The sequence below is a fragment of the Delphinus delphis genome, chromosome 9, assembly GCF_949987515.2.
Source record: "Delphinus delphis chromosome 9, mDelDel1.2, whole genome shotgun sequence".
Taxonomy (NCBI): domain Eukaryota; kingdom Metazoa; phylum Chordata; class Mammalia; order Artiodactyla; family Delphinidae; genus Delphinus; species Delphinus delphis.
In genome coordinates, this window is record NC_082691.1 from 89,631,112 (window position 1) to 89,647,456 (window position 16,345).

Here is a 16,345-nt window from a genome sequence, read left to right on the forward strand (position 1 = left end):
CTGTTCTTTAATTTTTAGCCTAGGGATTCTCAAGTAGGAAGAGATGATGGTGGGAGATCCGATTTTAAAATGCAGGGAAAAGACCAAAAAAAATCTTTCCTGAGAGACACCAAAGACTTAAATAGAGAGATATACCACATTAATGGTTGAGAGGATTCAATGTTATACTGCAGAATATAAATTCTCCCAAAATTGATCTATAAACTCAAGTATTTTGAAACAAACAGACTTGGTCAACTAATGGGAGAAGCCAGTCTATATACTGCACAGAAAACACTTAAATACCAATAAAACATGGCAAAGAGATACGAATTCACAATGCATAAGTTCACTATATTAATCAACTATAAATCAAAATGAGATTTTTTGTTTATCAAATTGGTAAATGTGCAGAAAAAAATACTCAATTCAAGTAAACAGGTACTCACAATCATTGACTCAGAGGTTCTAAGAGCATCAAAACTATAACCAAAATGTTTACATGAAAAAATGTTCATCACAGTATTATAAATAATAGCACCAAAATGAAAGTAAGATAATATACATCAGCAGGAGACTGGTTTAATAAATTTTAAATACTCACATATAATGGAATACTACACAGTCATAAAAATTGCTTTCATAACATGGGAAAATATTAATAATAATGGGTATTAAATTTTAAAATGTAACAAACCAATGTGTTTTGTGTATATATACATTCACAGGAAGGAAAAGGACTACAAGGAAATATACACTGCAAGGAAGATACATCAAATCATTTTCAGTGAAAACGTCTGAGTATTGAGATCACATACAATTTTTACTTTCTTCTTTATGCTTTTGTATATTTTTCAGATTTCCTTCAATAGAAACATGACTTTTATATTCAGGGAATAACAAATGTAGCAAAGAGATCATCTAAATTTTACGTTTCTGCTCTGAATTCTCTAGGGGCTATAAACCAGAATATGACTTTAATTAGAATGACAACACTTTTAATGAGAATAAAGATGTGTATTTAAAAGCATCTGAAATAAATTTTTACTACAATAACCTCATTCTTATATAATGCACTACAGAGTTAGCAACCAATGAGGTAAATAATAGCATAGGTTCATAATAAAATAAACATATGGGGTGGGGACAAAAAGATCAACGGAAAGGGTCAAAGCTTATCAACCCAAAAAGATTTTAAACTTAGCTTTTATTCTTAGCTTTGATAAAACAAATTTCACATAGTTTATTATATAGTAATCTTATGTTTTGCTCTATGGCCTCATATATTTATATACACATGTACATATGTGTGTGCAAATAAATAGGAAGTATTTAAATTTGAATTGCCTTTATAAATAATCTTTACTATCAAAGTGAATAAACTTAACAAGGACTTCAAGAATTTAAATACAAGAATAAGTTTTGAAGAAACTGGCTCTGATAACAATTCCTGTAGTTATTATTAGCTATGTTTAAAAAATGGCCCTTACATTATTTTAGTGCTAAATAAACATGGGACTACAATGGGACTATGTAATAACCAGACATTTAAAACATCACTTAAACGAATTTAACTTTGGAATAAATTTTTTTAAAAAGAAAATCGACCTATTTAAATTAATTACAGCTATTTACTTTAAATGAATTCACTTTACAAAAGTCAGACTTATCAAAAAAAAAAAAGATCCTGACACATCAAACTTAAGGTACATTCAGAATAAAGTATAACCCCCAAATTATTGTTTTATTAATCATACCATTTTCTCACAGGCCATAACCAAATACAATCCAAGATGTGAAGATCACCATATCAGAATAAGACTCAATACATAAAATTATAAATTTGTTTAAACATCAACAGAATATAGGTCTACGCAAAAATAAGTTGTCTCCAAGATGAATAAGATCTGAATATGGGATACCCTCCTCACTCAGAGGACAAAAGACTTCGGTGATTCCTGAGACTAGACAACCATGAATACTTCTATCCCCAACAAAAAATGCTTCAGATAACGCCCACTGTCCCTTTTACAGTGTTTTCCCCCTCATTACATCAGGAGGGAAACCCCAATTAGGTGACAAGAGCCTTTTAAATAACCCACATCTCTTAATTTCCTTTTTATCAAGGAGAGTGTTCCCAGGGCTCAGGGTAGTCTGCAAATCAATGCAAAGGGGAAGCATCAAGAGGCTCATCTGCAGTATTACCAGGGAGCAGCAGGCAGCAAATATTCAAACCCAGAAATTGTGACTCAACATTTCCTATATAGTACAACAATTCTGCACAAATGACAGACACTGTCAAGAAGGATCCTGCCTGAAAAAGATGTAGAATGAAAAGAGAAGATTGACAGACATGAAGGTAAGGTATCTGATTACACTAATATCGGTACTTACGTATCATACCTCTGCAGTGGTGTCACTTTGTTCTTATTCTTATCAACTGAACCCGTAGACAGCTGAAGAAAATTGGGGTTTAATTTATATAACTCTTGAAGTAGCTTCTGTTCATATTCTTGGTGTTTACCCGCCTAGTGGAAGAAGAAATTAAAACTGCAGTGGGACTCACAAAGTGGCTGGTATAAAATGCTGATGTACTTTATGAATTACTAAAGCTATTCTAAATAAAACACATAAGGATTTGTCATGGCGTCAGAGAAACCTGTGAGGAAAATGTCACAGAACTTCTAGACCAATGAAAGTTCTTGCAACAAAACTACAGGAGACATATTCCATTAACTAAGGCATTTCATCACCCATTTTATGTGGAGAAAAGAATACTAACAGACAACATTTTTGCTAGTTTAAAAAACTAGAGGGGCCCTTTTAAACTTACTTCCCCATCTTTCACATAAGAATTAAGTCTTCTAACAGGTCATTACAGAAGTTTCTGAAAATCACTGAAAAATTAGTCTCTCTTTTTAGAAGATTGATAAGTAACACACAGATGAAGAGTTTTACTATATTTTTCATTATCCTAACACTAATTAGCACATTAATTTGTTTTTACATAAAAGTTAATATATTTTAAACTTTAGACCAGAGGATGGCAATTTAGAGCCAGCCACTTTGTTTTTATAAATAAAGTTTTACTGGAACACTCATGCTCATTCATTCATGTGTTATCTATGACCTCTTTTGTGCTACAACAGCAAAGTTGAGTAGTTGCTGCAGAGATCATATTCCCAGAAAACATAAAATATTTACCAACTGGCCCTTTACATAAAAAGTTTGTGCATCCCTGCTCTATACACAACAAAGACAACTCTGTATTTACTGGAGTTGGTAGCTGTCTATCAGAAGGCAGTGTCACAAATGTGATGGAATAAATCAGAAAGACTGACTGTGGAAACTAGGCACATACAAAAAATAAATTACAGTACAATGAAATTACTCTGAATAACTTTTTACTATCTGCATGTATATTATGACTGCAATGACATTTTTTACTTACCTGCAGGGTTGTTAATTATTTTAAAAGTGTGGTCTAAATAGATGTTATGGGAAAACCAAAACCAGAACAGAACAAAGCAAAAACAAAACAATAAAAACAAGGGCAGTATCATCTAATTGAGCACAACTGTATCATATATATTGCACAATGCATTGTTCCCTGTTCTGAGAGGGCTCTTGCCTGTTCACCTGGGTCTATAAATATTTCATATGGTACTAAATTTTGAGTTATGCAGTAACAAGGAAAGATCTGTTTTTTGCCATGATATAATTTGCTCAAGTTTCCTTTCTACATTGACAAAGTGTTTTAACGAGGAAACCCCTTTTCAAAGTAATTCTGAACTAAGAAGAGCAAGATGAATTCAGGACAACAATATGAAATGAATTTTAAATTGTTAAGAAAAAACACAGTTTAGATGCGGATTTTACATCTTTAAAACATAAAAAGCCCTGAAAATTCTTTCTGCAAGCAATACTTCAGGAGATATTATGGCTTTCGTTAGCCACAAAGAGCTCAAATTGGTATTCAAATGATTTAACAGGGGCAGTTCATAGAGACAGGTTAAATCCCATTACAAATAAATTCTAAGGGACTGTCCATCCATGTCCTTTTACTCTTCAATAATACTTAAGTGAGATCAACTGGGGCTTAGAAATTCCTTGACAGAGATTTTCATTGTAATAGTACCCATTGGTAAAGCACAGTTCCCACTAGTCAAAATTCAGCATGAAATGGTTCAACCTTAGACTTCATCCAAAAGAAGAAAAAAATCAAGATGCATTTATTGGATAAGCAAGAAATAAGTAAGTCATCCATCCCCGTTAAATATCACAGAGAACTTATTTTAACACTGTTTTTAGATCATAAAGACAATACATACTGTCAAGAAATCCCAATATATTTATTATAATGGGATTTAATCTGTAGTAACTCCAAGTCAAAAAAGGTAATATTTCATTTCATTTAACAATCTGCTCTGAAAGGAGCCCCTCCTAGACTGTCTCTAGCTTGACTTGGAGAATGAAAGGCAGTAATCAATGCCCCCCCACCTTCTAAATGAGAAGTATTCCTGCAAAAGTCCACAGCAACAATCTGAAGTCCTCACCTATAACAGGGAAGTGCAGTATTGTGCTTTGGCATAATCCTCATTTAATATGCCGTATGGTCAACATTTTTACTTGTAAAGGCATGTTTATACTACAAATTGAAAGGAGACAGGAGAACAGGAAATGTAAAAAAGAACACAGGAAAATAAGCCTTCAATTCACCCTTTACAGGACACTGACTCACTGGATACTTTCATGGGAAGAATCATTTTATAAAAATAATGTTAGCTTTTCAGCAGCATCTAATAGAGTATTATTTTCTAGCATGCTCTGTGAAGAGTAGAGATGGGGTGGGGGACCTCATAATTACAATATCCCACTTGGCTTTCATTTTGCTGACATTCCCCCTAAAGTAGCATTTACCAAAATGCTTTCCTTGGTCAATTAAGTCCTGGTTCTACATACCCCTCTGGGATATGTATTAGCATATTAAAGACTCTAAGAAGTGTTGCTGGGGTTGGGGGGGGGAATCTATTTATCTTTATTAATCAAGCATTTTCAAACTTAGTGGACCACAGAACCACTTTTATTGTAACAATATCCTGCAGAACTGATATTCCATGGAACACTATGTATTTGGAAAATGCTACTTTAAAGTAATACCAGTTTAAAGAAAAAGAAAATTCTTAGTTTTTGCTTTTGTAATTTTAACTTATAAAGAAAAATACTTCCTTTTCTGCAAAGTTGATAATTCACATTACTTTACTACCTGCATTTCCTCTTTTGTGAAGCTGGCCGCCTCGTCCCCCAATTCATGTAGGTACATGCAGTCAGGCTTTGGACACTGCATATTCTTTAAGAAGTAACTGCAGTATTTTGTTGTACCTAGAGATGCCTGCAGCAAGAGGAGGAAAGCGGAGGGGGGGAGGGAAAAAGACCCAAAATGTGAACTGACACCACAATGAAAATTTCCATATTTAGTGTTTTCATTTCACCTAAAATGAGGCACAGGCACAACAAAACAAAGTATGGCTGTGAATACTAGAGAACTAAACTATTATTAGCAGGATTTATTAAAGATGATCATTTAAAAGAACTAAAAAAAAAATCTCGGCCTATGGTTTCCAGAGCTTGAGCACCCAGAGTATTTCCCTAGAGGTCAGAAGAGTAGAAAGACAAAATCTGTTCCATGTTTTAAGTGGTTAGGCACATAAGACAAATTCCTTTTTCTAATTATGCCATCCTTCTTCCACTTACTTAAAAGCATTGCTTGGTGGGACCCTTCATGCAAACCTGAACTGATCAATGCCCAAATATTTAAGGACAACAAATCAGAACAATTATCTATTTCTGACAAGGAGAGTAATAAATCCATTTTCACAAAATATGTGTAAATAAAAGGAGATTTTTAAAGATTATCCCTTAATAATGAATGTGTTTACTCCTAGCTGGTAAAACAGGACCCTACATAGGTCAGCTATAAACAAATTAGCTGTCATAGGTTGGAATGGATGCCTAAGAAGCAATCTTCAAATTAGACTCCCTTCATGTAATATGTAAAAGCTACGCTCTTCTCTAGTTAATACATGTTATCCCTTCCCCCTTGAAAAAAAAAAAATCAAGAGGACCGTATTACCTTAAGTGTTCTGCCATCTACCACCACATTGTTGACACACTGTATGGCTCTGAGAGCATCTTCCGACCGGATATAGGTTACGTAAGCACTGGCGCTTGGACCCTAAAGTGAAAACCCACTGTTATTAGTATCAAATTCAACAAAAACTTAACAACAACAAAATTATCTTGCAACCTGCCTAAGGAATTCTAAAGGCCTTTACTACTACTTTCATTAATAATAATGACAATGATTAGAAGTAGTAGTAGCTTTGATTAAACCATATACTAGTTCATCTTAAGATAATCATACTTAACGAATTTTATCTGATTTTAAGTAGACTAAAATAAATATGAATAAAATATCATCTTTGGCTTGGCATATATTTTTAAAAAAGTCATCTGACAGGCTCGTCAAGGTTACAAAAAAACATACTTTGAAAGTTAGATTAAAAAAAAATAAGATTTGAAGACAGTGTCAAACTATGTTCTCCCCAAAATAAATGCAATCTGTAAGAGTATTCTATCGGCTAATACCAGCATAACAAAGACGCTGTATTAAGTTCACAATATCTGAAAACATTATTAATTAGAAATCATTATATAATTTAACTGCCTGATAATAGACTCAATTCCCCCTCCCCTTCAAACCATCACTAGATCTTTGTTTTACTATTTCCGTCTTATTACTATCACAGTTAAGTCCTGAAAAGGTCAAATAAGCACCAAAAATTCCCCCACCCAACCAACAGAGGTCACTACACTGCTTAAATCTTTGACCCTTAAGCTTTCTAATCACAGAAAGCAAGTTTTCCTTCTGAGCAGCCCAGGTCAAGCCCAGACCATAGGGAGGAAAGGCAAAAAGCCCTATAATTAGTTACCTGTGAGCCTGCATATGATGTGCTATTATTGATGACAACTTTATGTATTTTACCAAACTTCCCAAAATATTCTGGTCGTTTTAAAACCTATAAAAGAAGAAGAAATAAGGTATAAACTGTCTCCATTTCATCAACTTTATCCTTATAATGGGGACATATACCATCCCTCTTCAGTGAAAATAAAATAATTTTTAAAGTTTTCTAGTAAATGTGACTACTTCCTAATTACAATTTGTGTGGTTAACCTACAGGAAAACATCAACAATGTCTAAAAGCTATTCTTTATTGACGCACTGAATAGAAACTGAGACTAAGTTCAGTATTATCTATTACATTCTAATATCTACACCAATAATCTAAGGAATTTTAGCTTCACAGTATTCTTAAACACAAAACAGATCAAATATCTTAACCACATTTTCATTAACAGATGATCATTATAAGAAAGTAATTCTCAGAACAATGACCAAGATTATGTATTAAACAGAAACTCAAGAACAGACACCAGTAGAGACAGTCTTTACTCATAAATCTATTGTATATAATATTTTATATATTATATTAAAGCATTATTTATAAGTTATGCATTCCAAATATGGTAACAGAATGTTCTTCAAACTTCTATGCTTTATTACTCTGTGTGTGTCAATAAATTTTCCTTATGTCAATTTCACCATTTCTCAACTGTCTCCTGTTTTTTTTTCTCTCTTTTTCCTAATAAATAACAAATGTGAGGTTATGGATGAAAAAAAAACTGGGGAAACAAATTTATACAATATTTTCTCTACTACTTGGTTACTTCTTTGTGGTCATTTTCCCTCATACTTGTGTCATCTCCTTTACTATGTGATCACTATATGCATTCACTTAGCTTCTCTAAAACTTACTTAACCTTGGCTAACCTGATACAAAAACCTCTCCCATGATTTGCAACTACCTCAAAATTAAATTTGTTCTTTTCCTAGAATTCATCTATAGACCTACTGTTCTTACAATCTCTCCAGATAGCAAGCTCTCTCTCAATGAAAGCTTTTTTTTTTTTTTAACATCTTTATTGGGGTATAATTGCTTTACAATGGTGTGTTAGTTTCTGCTTTATAACAAAGTGAATCAGTTATACATATACATATGTTCCCATATCTCTTCCCTCTTGCGTCTCCCCCCTTCCCACCCTCCCTATCCCACCCCTCCAGGCAGTCACAAAGCACCGAGCTGATCTCCTTGTGCTATGAGGCTGCTTCCCACTCAATGAAAGCTTTATGCTCATATCTGTTCAAGTGTGTGCAAAGTATCCTTACCAAATACTCTTATACTCTTGATAATATTCTCACATACTTGCAACTTAGCTAATATGTTCTGCATCTGACAGAACCAAAGCTTTGTGAAACAGTCTGTGATTGGGGGTGTCATTAATTCTTAACAGTTTTCAACTTGATTTATTTAAATTTTTTTACCTTATTTTATTTTAGGTTTTTATAAGTATAGGGTTTAGGCCTTATGTTTTCTACAGCCAATTTTAATGGATTAGAAGGTGAAGTGACTACATTGGATTTCAATCTTTCTTCTACCCAAATCCCCCGAGAGATATGGCGGTAGGTGTGGTAAAGGCAATGACTCTTGGGTTGTTCACAAAAAAGTCTTAGAACAGAGGGTTAGGGAAGAGTATACCTTGAAAAGCTTTCTGGCCAGTGGAGTATAGAACTGTATTCAATATTCCAGCTTGATGCATACCAACTCAGCAAAAGGCCTCAGCCAAAATACCTGCTTCAAAGGATTCAGGCTGGTTACAAGTTGTGCTGCATCAGCAGCTCATATCATATCCAAGTTTACGGCAGTAGTTCTCAATAAAGGCAGCATCAAGGGAAGCTGGAACATTTTGGAACTCTGTGGGAGCTTTTATTAGGGGAGGTTGTCAAAGTAACTGGGAGACACTATTCGTGTTCAGTGGATGGGAGCCAGGGAAAGCTTACAGCACTCAGGCTAGCCCTGTACCACAAAGAATTGTCCTGCACCACAAAGAATTGTCCTGCACCACTTTTGAATGTTCTACAAGACATTCATCTAGCTGAGAGGCCTGTTTACAATTAAGTGAACCTAGAAACAAATTATAAACATAAAGTAGTTCCCCACAGTTTTGACATATGTTGAATTTAAAAGCAAATAGTGTGTAATTAAGGGACTACCACAAGTGCTGTGTTTGAAATTTTACTAAGAATTGTTTCAGAAAAATCACATCATTGGCACTTCATGGTACCTGAGGTGCCAATACATACACCTGTAACAATCTGCCTTTGTAGTTGTCATATTCACAGTGATTCTACAAACAGATGCAAGCACCTATTTTATAACATACTGGAAAAAAAAGTACTTTACAAACTTATATATGCATACAAGTCATTTGAGAATCTAGTTAAAATACATATTTCAGACCCTGAGAGTCCGCATAATTAAGCTCCCAGGTGATACTAATGCTACCAGCCCAGCGGCCACACCTTGAGTAGCAAGGTTCTAGAGCAGAGCTACCCAAGTATTTACATGCAGAAATAGTCTTTTTATAATTTTTAATTTCTCCTTCATTTTTTTTCAAAGTATGTATCTACACAGACAGATATTATCAAGAAGTCATTGCATGAAACTTAAAGGGTGTTATAAAATATAAGTTTAAAAAAAAGTGGGTACTGGGTCTGAAAGGTTAAAAGCTGGCTTATGGATAACACCTTCATAACAACATAAGATTTGTACATAATTACACTGAGGAGCCAGAATAATATTTTCAAAGCACAAATCTAGCCATGTCATTCTGTTCTTAAGAATAGTTAATAGCTTCCCATTGCCTTTAAGATAAAGTGCAAACTCGTTAGCATGTTTTAAAAGCCCTTCATTATCCCTTACCACTTACCTTGTCAGCCTCCTCTCTCACCCTTTCACTCTAATTTTCCAGCCAAACAAATCATTTGCAGACTGAGCTCTTTCTCATCCAGAAGCATTTGTATAATTCCTGTATCTGAAGCACTTTACCCCAGAGATAGCAGGAGAGTACACATCTTCCCCCCAAGGTCAGGTACCATCTCTTGTGCCTCCACAGCACACAGCACTCCTCATAGTGTACTGTTGCTTTTATAAATAAACAGGGGCTACCTTTTTATTGGTTTATGTTCAATGTCTTACACAATGCCTGGCACGCTGTAGGTACTTAATAAATGCTTATTGAAAAATTAAACTGTCTTAGTATTGAACAAAAAGAGTAACATGGGGGACTTCCCTTGTGGTCCAGTGATTAAGAATCCGCCTTCCAATGCAGGGGATGAGGGTTCGATCCCTGGTCAGGGAACTAAGATCCCACATGCTGCAGGGCAACTAAGCCCACACGCTGCAACTAAGACCCAACACAGCCAAATAAATAAATAAATACAGATCTAAATCTTAAAAAAAAAAGAAGAATAACATGGATATAAAACACTAGTGGGCCTTAATGTATTAGAAAATGGCCTATGGCTGATAAGAAATGGTTTGCCCAGGCAAGGGAAATTTAAATAATTTAGACGCTCTATATTAAGTTGCACATTACAGATTCTGTCTGAACATAAGTCAACGAGCAAAACAATACTCTAGTAAATAAAAAAGGTAAAGAGTATGGGTAGCAGGCAGAACACCCTGCATATCACCACATTACCCATATATTTAATGTCCTATATTTACTTCACAGTGAGCCAACTTTAGTACTCATTACCATATAAAAGGCCACATGATAGAATTATAAATTCCCAATGGCATACCTAATGTGTAAAATGTCTTCCTATATATTCTTTGGGAACACAGTCAAGTGTTCATGAACACCACAGAGAAAATAAAAAATGTGGTAAGCAGATGGAAGGATGGATGGATAAATGGACGGATGGAGGAACAACAGACCATTCACTGGTGTAAAATACATTGGAATAGGAGCTTTAAGACCAGGGAGGGGAGGATGGGGCTGGGTTTCTAGCCCTGGCTCTGCTATGAAATAGCTGAGTGATCCTAGGCAAGTCACTCAACTTCCTTGTGCCTCGGTTTCCCGTTTGTAAAATGAAATGTTTGCGTCTTTAAAGTCTTTCAGTTCCTCCAACAAGCTGCTCTTTCACACAGTCACGAACCTGAAACATCCTTGTCCTTATTCGCTGCCCAGCTAATTCCTAATCATTTTTAATCATCCTTTCCTCAGGGAGGCTTTTTGTGGATCTCTGTACTAGCTAAATTCCCCACTGTTACATGTTCTCAAAAAGCCCTGTACTTCCGTTTATAAATGCTCAGCATGCCTACAAGGACTTAATTCTGTCTTCTCCACTGTCTGTAAGCTTGTACGGGTAGAGACTGTCTGCTAAACCACTTCATCTCCAACATCAAAGTACCTAACAGATTGTAAGTATTCAAGAGTTAATTTACAGAATGAATGAATTAGGTTCTGACAATATAAATTTTTAGGATTTAGGAGATGATTACCTCTAATCATTACCTCTAATTACCATATCTTCTAAGATAGTTTTTTTTTTTCTATTGAGCGATAAATGAATACATTTGACTATCAATCTTGGCATGAAGTTTTCAGATGTACAAAAATTATTTTCAAAACAAGCTTTAAATTTTCCTAAATGTTCCTGTTTTGCTAATCAGAATTCAGTCAAATATCAAACTGTCATCATCCAAAAATAAGTAAATCACAGGGATCTTCTTTGTCTCAAAAGTTACCCTAACAATTTGAAACTTCGAGTTTTCTAATGAAGCTGACTTTAACTTTTCCAATCTGAAAGGGTTAGACAGTTACATTAAGAAAAATTTTAAAGATAATATTTAGAAGTAGTAGGATTTAATAACTAAAACACTAATCTCTGGTCTTCCTAGGCTTTCAAGAGAAATAAGAGAGAAAAACTAATGTTTCAGAAAATTCACGGGCTTCCCTGGTGGCGCAGTGGTTGAGAGTCCGCCTGCCGATGCAGGGGACAAGGGTTCGTGCCCCGGTCAGGGAAGACCCCACACGCCGCAGAGCGGCTGGGCCCGTGAGCCATGGCAGCTGAGCCTGCACGTCCGGAGCCTGTGCTCCGCAACAGGAGAGGCCACAACAGTGGGAGGCCCGCGTACCGCAAAAAAAAAAAAAAAAAAAAAAAAAAAGAAAATTCACTGTCCTCTCACCAAGCACAATGATTTCAAAAGTATAAAACCAGGACAGTGATTTTTAAGTATATTTAGACTCATGATAAAATGTTCTCTCTCACTAGCCAACCCCTAGATTAATTTCTTTCTGTGTAATAGTTCTTCAGATTAATCTTACTAACATCATGTTATTTGAAATGAAAATAAGAAATCTCTGTACATAAGTAAAAGCAAACCACAGATTCTAGAGAAGAGGTAGGAAACCTATAATCCAAACATCAGACTGAGACTATGGCTTAATTTTATCCAGCCTTTGGGTGGTGCTCTGTATGCCTCCAGTACCACAGGTGACTGGATTTTGTATTAAGAAAAGCAAGTACATCCATATCCAAGAGTTATAAAATCAAAATAAAAGTTCCATTAATTTACTGAAGTAGCAGGAAATTCCCTGGTCGCCTAGTGGTTAGGATTCCACGCTTTCACTGCCATTGCCCAGGTTCAGTCCCTGGTCAAGGAGCTGAGATCCCACAAGCTGCATGGTGCAGCAAAAAAAAAAAAAAAAAAAAAATTAGTAGGAATAAATACAGGTAGGTAAATAAAAAACTTGCAGAGGTAAGAAATGATCTCTGGTTGGAAAAAAAAATAGTGTTGAAAGAGGGAGACAGAAGCGTTGGGACAAAGTTGTGGCAGTGTTCAAGAGTGAAGTGGGATTCTGCCTGTCTGGGGAGTTAAGTATTAGATTTAGGAAAAAGGGAGAAGTGGCTGCTGAGGTTAAGTCATAGGCCTAAAATGAGCTCTCTCCTTATCATCTCTTATTAAAGAAGTCTTCTCCAGTATGAACCCTCTGACTTTGGAAAGAACGTCTCCGGAAGATCATGTAGCCCACTAATGCCAGCATCTCTGGACCTAGGTCCTAGTAATTCTTGAGCTGCCTCCACATTTATTACCAATGATAAAGCCTTCTTAGTAAGGTCACCCTGATTTTTCTCCTCTACTGATCATGAAGCCCTTCACAGCCTCAATACACAGTAAACTTATCAGCAATAAATATTTTTTATTGTCTCTAAACTGATTTGTACAAAATCAATGTATAGACACCTTAAATTTCCTCCTTCTGGGGCCTTTAGCCCACTTAGCCAAGTTCAAAGATTCCCACCTCCCTAATCATATTCACTACAATCCTCCCTCTGATTGCGACCATCATGAGCATTACTTCAAACCCTTCTCAAGGAGTACTTTTGACAGATTCCCCAAATTCGGCTCTCTCCAACATTCTGGTTGCCAGTCAGTTTCTATCTGCCTTCCCAACAATCTAGTCAGCACCTCCTGGTATATCAGAAACTAAAAGTTAGCAGATGTGCATCCATGGGCATCAAGGAAAGTTATGAGTTCAACATTATTCTAATAAGGCTGGTGGAGGAAGGAGAGAAAAGAGTTAAGTAATAAACAAAAGGGTTAAGACGTCCCCTGCCTCCAAACAAATGACAAAGAACCTGGTCCACAGTTTCCGTTCATCAAATTCTCCCTCTTTCCCCAAAACTGGCTTAAAATGAATGAGTAAAGAATGATGATACAGTATAGCAACAGTTCTATCACTGTTCTATAACCGAGGTTCACTACTTGGGCACGATTTAAAAAAAAAAACACGGATCTTTGGTGGGTTTATGAAACTGCATCTCCACTGTTGGTCCTTAATACAGCTACAGAAAAGAGGAAACACACACAGAGTAGTCATGTCACATTAGCCTTAAGAGCAAAATAGAACCATTATCCAACTTTCACAGGTTATTAGCACTAAAGGGGACTTTAGAGATCTAGTTCAACTGCTTAGTTTTACAACTGAAGAAAATGAGCCAGGGAAGATTAATACATTTGCCTAAGATCACAACTGGTCATTGGTTTCTTAGTGATTATTAAAAAAATATTTCCCATTTTCTCCTAAGTTTTAATATTTTCAGGTAAATCCTGCAGTTGGGCAGAGTCAGCTATTATTTCCAAATATACAAAAAGAAAAAATGCCAAGTTGAGAAAGAAAAGAGAAGAAGACTTACCTCTGGGTCTGCTAGGCGCTGAGACAGACCTACAACAAAGACGAGGTTTTTTTGTACAACACGTACACTAGCCAAATGTTTGCGATTTTCTGATATTTTCTGTTTTCTCTCATTTTGTTTCTGTTTTTTCTCATTCTTTATCCTTTGCAGTTCTTCCTGGGAGAGTGGTTTATAAACTGCTGGGTCTTCTGGATATGGCTGTAGGCATAAAGCAAATATAGAAGTTAGCATTAAATAAACAGAAAACTGTATGAATAACAATTATCAAATTCTGGATGATGTGTATGCACATCACATCTCCCTTTGTTACAACTCCCTTTTTATGAATCTTTTCAGTTTTTATTTAATAAAAGTTAAATGTTATATAGAATTGTTTTAAAATACTATTTAAACCACTTATTGTGCTGAAATTTGAAACATCACCAAAGGTTCTAAAATTTAAAACAACAATATTGGTATTCCCTACAATGCCTAGCACACAGTTTACAGGAAAATTAAGCTTCTAAGGTACTGTGTAAGAGGCAAAGAGTATAAGTTCTCTCATCTAAATATGGGTTTATGTATTACAATCAACAAATATTTAATGAAAACTTACTATGTGCTTGGAGATTAATGAAGTACTTATTCCTTAATACATTCCCAGTCTAAGGACACAGATGAGCAAATAAACAGCAATACATAGATCCTCTGGCCCAGGAGTTTGAACTTAGCTTCAACACTTATTATCCACGTGGTCGTAGACAAGTCAATTAAACTCTATGCCTCCATATCCTCATAAGTAAAATGAAAATAATCTTAAAGGCTGGTGTAAAAATAACACTCATAAAGCAATTATTATGTGTAACTGGCACACAGTAATCCCTCAATAAATACTAGTAATTACACTCTTACAATGGTTTCCTCTCTCATCATTATAATTTTGTTTTCATTCCTATTGCTAATGCCAAGACTACTGATGGCCTGAATAAGAGCTGTGGGCTCACACTGCCTGGCTTTGAATCTTGGATCATTCTTTACCAAGAGACCTTGGCAAAGTTATGTAATCTGTCTGCCTCAGTCTTCTATTCTGTAAAATGGGAATCAGAGTACTTTATTCAGAGGGTTTCTGTGAGAATTAAGAAAGACAACACACTTATAAACTAATTAAAATTGTGTTCTTTACAGAAGCATTCAATAAGTCAGTTATTATAACAGCGAGCCCTCCATATCTGCTGGTTCCACATCCTCAGATTCAACCAACATGGACTGAAAATATTTTGAGGTAAAAAATTCCAGAAAGTTCCAAAAAAACAAAACTTGAATTTGCCATGCACCCAGCAACTGTTTACATAGCATTTACATTGTATTTACAACTATTTATATAGCATTTACATTGTATTAGATATTATATGTAACCTAGAGATGATTTAAAGTATATGGGAGGATGTGCGTAAGTTATACCCCAATACTACACTGTTTTATATAAGGGACCTGAGCATCCACGGACTTTGGTAGCTGCGGGAGTGGGGTGTGGTGTTCCTGGAAACGATCCTGTGCAGATACCAAGGGACAACTTAACTACTACAAAAAACAGTCAATAATAAATGGAAGATGGAACACACTAAATAATAATATCTAAAAGCTGAATGTGAAGAGATCCCAGAAATGGGAAACTGTGTCTATCAGAATATCAGAAGTGGGGATTAACAGAAATCCTGCCATCAAGAAAAAAAGTGGGGGACTTCCCTAGTAGCGCAGTGGTTAAGAATCCGTGTGCCAATGCAGGAGACAGGGGTTCGAGCCCTGGTCCGGGAAGATCCCAGATGCTGCAGAGCAACTAAGCCCATGCACCACAACTACTGAGTCTGTGCTCTAGAGCCTGCAAGCCATAACTACTGAGCCCACGTGCCACAACTACTGAAGCCCGTGCGCCTACAGCCCGTGCTCCGCAGCAAGAGAAGCCACCGCAATGAGAAGTCTGCGCACCGCAACAAAGAGTCGCCCCTGCTCGCCGCAACTAGAGGAAGACCGCGTGCAGCAATGAAGACCCAATGCAGCCACAAATAAAATATAAATAAATAGGGCTTCCCTGGTGGCGCAGTGGTTGAGAGTCTGCCTGCCGATGCAGGGAACACGGATTCGTGCCCCAGTCCGGGAAGATCCCACATGCTGCAGAGCGGCTGGGCCCGTGAGCCATGGCCGCTGAGCCTGTGCGTC

The 16,345-nt window shown here is 36.1% G+C and overlaps 1 protein-coding gene across 6 annotated transcripts in view; it reads right to left on the reverse strand.

Moving 5' to 3' along the window:
- Positions 1-16,345, reverse strand: part of CNOT4 (CCR4-NOT transcription complex subunit 4) — a 140,448-nt gene that overhangs the window by 50,700 nt on the left and 73,403 nt on the right. For 3 of the 6 annotated variants that reach the window (XM_060020955.2, XM_060020953.2, XM_060020957.1), the window contains exons 3-7: positions 14,150-14,347; positions 6,972-7,058; positions 6,113-6,214; positions 5,246-5,371; positions 2,383-2,507 (exon numbers count right to left, since the gene is read on the reverse strand). In XM_060020955.2, coding sequence (XP_059876938.1) covers positions 2,383-2,507; positions 5,246-5,371; positions 6,113-6,214; positions 6,972-7,058; positions 14,150-14,347 — 638 coding nt within the window. Of the gene's footprint in view, positions 1-2,373; positions 2,508-5,245; positions 5,372-6,112; positions 6,215-6,971; positions 7,059-14,149; positions 14,348-16,345 lie in introns of all 6 variants that reach the window. The other 3 variants (XM_060020954.2, XM_060020952.2, XM_060020956.1) reach the window with 1 other exon arrangement.